Source organism: Papaver somniferum, chromosome 6 (assembly GCF_003573695.1).
Source record: "Papaver somniferum cultivar HN1 chromosome 6, ASM357369v1, whole genome shotgun sequence".
In the NCBI taxonomy this organism is placed as follows: Eukaryota; Viridiplantae; Streptophyta; class Magnoliopsida; order Ranunculales; family Papaveraceae; genus Papaver; species Papaver somniferum.
The window spans coordinates 61,806,976-61,812,109 of record NC_039363.1 but is presented as its reverse complement, the minus strand read 5'-3'; the positions used below and the strand labels follow the sequence as shown (position 1 = coordinate 61,812,109).

The 5,134-nt window shown below is 37.9% G+C and overlaps 1 protein-coding gene and 1 pseudogene across 1 annotated transcript; one reads left to right on the top strand and one right to left on the bottom strand.

Annotated features, from left to right (window-relative positions):
- The first annotated feature begins 686 nt into the window (after window positions 1–686).
- LOC113287748 (chlorophyll a-b binding protein 13, chloroplastic) lies at window positions 687–1,951 on the top strand. The gene is made up of 3 exons (XM_026536579.1): window positions 687–919; window positions 1,018–1,182; window positions 1,278–1,951. Exons 1-3 carry the CDS (start codon window positions 788–790, stop codon window positions 1,785–1,787), a joined length of 807 nt encoding a protein of 268 aa, XP_026392364.1. The 5' UTR covers window positions 687–787; the 3' UTR covers window positions 1,788–1,951.
- Window positions 1,683–4,155, bottom strand: LOC113287747 (annotated as a pseudogene).
- Window positions 4,156–5,134: the final 979 nt, after the last annotated feature.

Genomic DNA, 5,134 nt, shown 5'->3' with positions numbered 1-5,134 from the left:
ACCTTTTATTAGTAATATATTATATAACAGAAAAAGGTTAGTGTTCTGGTGAAAATATAAAAATTTAAATTCAATCTAAAATTATTATTTTTTATCGCCGTCTTACAATTTGCGCTATATATATATAATTATAATGATGAGTTTACGGAAGAAAGACGAATCAAATTTGGATTCCTGTATATTTGCACGATACATACACACACACGCACGAAAAACATGCTATAGTTTTCTGGTCGTGTGTTGTTTTATGATTTTTTTTTGGTTTGGAACATGAGGTCGTGTGTTGTTTTATGATTTTTTTTTGGTTTGGAACATGAAACAAACCAACCATCGATAATGGGATTTTTCAGTTACAAAGTTTTTGGGGTTTTGGTGGGTTTGGACCAGGCTTGATCAGGGTTGAAAATCAACCCATGTACAGCCTTAGATGTTAAATAACATGAGTCCAAAGAATTTTAACCCTAGGCTACACAGATTGAAAAAACTGGAGTGCAGACAAGATAAAATTTGGATAAATGGATATGGAGTTGGAAATCTTCATATCTGTTTAAGCTTTCTCATTGGTGGAAATATCAACCCTTAATTTCCACCACCAGAAATCTGTCTTCCTTTGTCTCCTCAGTTCAACCAACCATTTTCCATTTCGCCTCACCACAAAATACATGTATATATAGTTCTCTCTGCACATCAACTTATCATCCATCACAGCTTTAAAACACAACTTCAAACCAAGTGCTAAGAACTGCCTTAGAGTTCAGAAAAAAAATACAGTACTTGAAGAAGAAAAATGGCGTCAACTTTGATGGCAGCTAACTCCACTACTGTTCTTAGAACCTCCCCATTTTTGGGTCAGAACAGAGTCTCTAGTCCTAATTCCCTTAGAGATGTCGTTGCGATGGGTAATGGAAAATACACCATGGTAAGTACATTTCTACTTATATATATATGTATCACACTTAATTATAAATTCAGTTTTTCGAATTGGAGTGCATCTGAAATTTTGGGTACTTTTTGCAGGCAGGAAATGATTTGTGGTACGGACCAGACAGAGTTAAGTACTTGGGTCCATTCTCTGCTCAAACTCCATCATACCTAAAAGGAGAATTTCCTGGTGACTATGGATGGGATACCGCTGGATTATCTGCTGATCCAGAGGCCTTTGCTAAGAACAGGGCTCTTGAGGTACGCACACAACTTCATTAACTACACTGTTAGAAGGTTCGAGTTTCTAGAATCTAGAGTGATTGGTTATTAATCAATACCAACTTAATTTACAGGTAATTCACGGAAGATGGGCTATGTTGGGAGCACTGGGATGCATAACCCCAGAAGTACTAGAGAAATGGGTTAAGGTCGATTTTAAGGAACCCGTATGGTTCAAAGCTGGTTCACAAATCTTCTCAGAAGGCGGTCTTGACTACTTGGGAAACCCAAACCTTGTCCATGCCCAGAGTATCTTGGCTGTTCTAGGTTTCCAAGTCCTACTTATGGGTCTTGTTGAAGGTTTCCGCATTAACGGATTAGACGGAGTTGGTGAGGGAAACAACTTGTACCCTGGTGGAACCTACTTCGACCCATTGGGACTTGCCGATGACCCTGTTACCTTTGCTGAATTGAAAGTGAAGGAAATTAAGAACGGACGTCTTGCTATGTTCTCTATGTTCGGCTTCTTTGTTCAAGCCATTGTTACCGGAAAAGGTCCTCTTGAGAACCTCTTTGATCACCTTGACAACCCCGTTGCTAACAATGCTTGGGTTTACGCAACCAAGTTTGTTCCCGGAGCTTAGATAGATGTCAAATTTTTCATTATTGCTGTGCTCCCATTTAGCTGTGATTAAAATGAAATGAATGGGGAATTTGTGTAAATTATGATTGTAATTAGGAATTTAAGATTGAGAACTCAGGAATTTGTACCAAAGAGATTTTTATGAATGGATTACATTTCTTCTCATTTTATATATTTTCAAGACTGACGTTGATCAACCAAAGAAGGAAAAATGTCACAATGCCAAGCCAGGCAAACTGTGCTTGAGAGCCACCAAACTTGCTACAGTTGTTAGCCACAAACAACACCACTTCCATTAGATTTCAAATCTTTGATTAATGCTACCCACAACTACTATGTTGCGAGATGAGCACCGTTAACTTTCTTATACACGAAATACTTGGAAACAACTAAAAACAAACAAAACCATAAATTATCTAACCCAGCTAGTAACCAGTAGTAGTAATCAAGATGAGCCCTATTGAGATTGTTTCCCAACCATTCATCCCCACATCTTGAACTCACAACCTGCACGAGAGATATAACAACACTACTCATTAAGTTTCCAACACCAAAAACACTGAGATAAACCGCAGATCCGATGCTCTTCATTGCCTCTGGCATTTGGTCATAGAATAGCTCTTGTAACCCAACAATTAAGAAGACGTCTGAAATTCCTTGTACAATATATTGCGGAAGTAACCACCAAATACTCATTGGAACAGTAACTTTGGGCAGATCAAGTAGTCCATGTTCTGCAGCAATCTTAACTCTTTTAGCCTCTGTTAGAGCTGCTATTACCATATAAATTATTGAGATAAACATTCCAATTCCAATTCCAATTCTCTGAAGCATTGTTATCCCGGACCTGATTCCTGTCCAATGTCTCACCATTGGGACAAAAACTCGGTCGTAAAAAGGGATAGTGAACATGATGACTAAGCCAGGAGTTACTAAAAGTGAAGCTGGTGGTATATGAAATCCGTGACTTATTCTTCTTTCCATTGTACTACCTTGCTTGGTGAAGAATGTGCCTCCTTGTGCTAATGTTACCGCGTACATCAAGCTACTAAACCAGATAGGGATTAGACGGACTAGGAGTTTAACTTCCTCCACTTGGGTTGTCGAGCAAATTCTCCGATCATTTCTGTTGTTGTTCAATATATCGATTTCGTCTATAATGGTTGCTTTGTCCAGACATCTGAAAATCCATAGATATATCTTAGTCGAAGTGGATGCATATTTAAGGAATCGATAGCTGAATCATCATTTGGTATTGGTAGGCAATTCTAAATTAACGTCCTAAGCAACGGAAGGTTTCACTTATTACCTGAACTGATCAGTGTGACTGAGGGCTCGACCCTCGGATGTAGTATTAATTTCCCTTGTGACTTGGTTACATATTTCATATCCGTCATCTGAAATGGATAGATGGCGTTTTCTATAAGCTGCAACAAACACTTGAACAACTCCAACTACTGGGCTTCCCTTAGGAATTAGTTGCCTGTATGATCTGCTACCAATCAAAAACAACACCAAAGCAAATGCCATGGCAAGGGATGGGACACCGAATCCAACTGCCCATCCCACATAATCTTGAACATAGAAAACGATCAACATTCCCGCTGCAGCTCCACCAGATATCCCAAAGTACCACCAGTTGAAGAATGAACTCTTTGCTTTTTTCTCCTCTGGTTCATCTTCATCAAATTGATCAGCGCCGAACGTTAGTAGACACGGCTTGTGCCCTCCCTCTCCTACGGCCACCAAGTAAAGCGACAAGAAGAACAATACATGTTGATATTCTAACGGAACCACTGAAGCCGAAATCGTCAACATAACAAGTCCCTGTAATCGCAGAATAATGCCATTTATAAGATGATGAATTACTAGCTACATTTTCACTCATTCTATCAAATGACAAGATATATTATGAACTCACCATAACATAAATGATGGAAGAAATGAGAATTGTATTAAAACGACCCAAATAGGAATCAGCCATGAAGCTCCCAATAATGGCAGAAGACTTGCAACACCGGACCAAATATTTACATTCTTTGCGGCCGTTGCTGTAGATTCCCCTAGTACATTAGTGAAATATGTAATGAGGTTCCCTGAAGTGCCATAATATGCGAATCTCTCTGCGACTTCAACCCCTAGTATAACATTAAAAATCAAGTCAAAACTTTGAAGTAACTTCAATACACTGCTAGCTTATTATAGAACTTGAAAGTACAATTAGAATGGAGAAAACGATTAATACCGATAATGTAAATAGAGGATTTCCATCCTCCTTTAGTGACTTGTTTCTCCACAGGAGTTCCCATATGGCCAAATTCATCATGACCATGAGGAATGTTCAAGAGTGGGACTCTTATATTGTTCTGCATTTCTAATGTGATGAAAAAATGAAATAAGATAAAGATATTACTGTCTTATTAGAAAACATATAAGAAAATGAAATAAGAGAAAATTTGGTGTCTCTTGAAAGAATAGAACAGTTCGACACATAATACTTAAAATGGAGAAAGGTCTTACTTCTCGGCAACGACTTTAGAGAAGAATTTATAATCAACTGTTTTTGTCCTTCCCTTGAATGGGACTAACAAGCTTTATTTCTCTTTTAAGGAATACAAAGAGCCAGAGTTAAACTCATTGTACATTGCAATTAGTATTCATGTTAAGAGTGAAAGAAAAGAAGTGTTGTTTTTCAGGGTTCAGTTTGGTGATGTATCATTCTCCATTTTTCCAAATGCAGTACATGTTTTGACGTGTAGATTTGTTCAATACGTAGTTGGAAAAGGAGGTAGATGCGTTATTTGTGGTGGTTGTGGTGCATGATTTAGTACACAGCACCGATGTAACAACTTTTGTTACTTATTTGTTAAAAGGGGCAATAAAAATGACGAGTGTGTTTTTGTACCTATACAATCTGTTTTGGTGCATCACCTTGATGCTTTTTAATCTTGTGTCACGGGGAGAAAAAAATACTGGTGATCAGAACCAGTTACCTAACCCAGGAGCTATAACCGCCATTCTCTTCTGACTCACTTTCTTTATGTGCTGTATCTGTTTTGAGGAAAGATCATGAAAAGATGATGTCAGATATCAAACAAGGGTATTAGAATTTTTTAAGACATCTCCACGGGAGATCTTAACGGAGCTCATGCGGGACATACTCCATTACTATATGTTTTTGTGTCATAATGAAGGCAGCACATTACAAAGCAAAGGCAGGGTGTAGTTTTTCACAAATATCATTGCAAAACAGGAGTAGGTCATATGTGATAGAGCATAATCTTGGGGTTTAGTATATGGGATTGATTTCGTATACAAAATGAAATGAACAACAAAAGCGTGATTCAG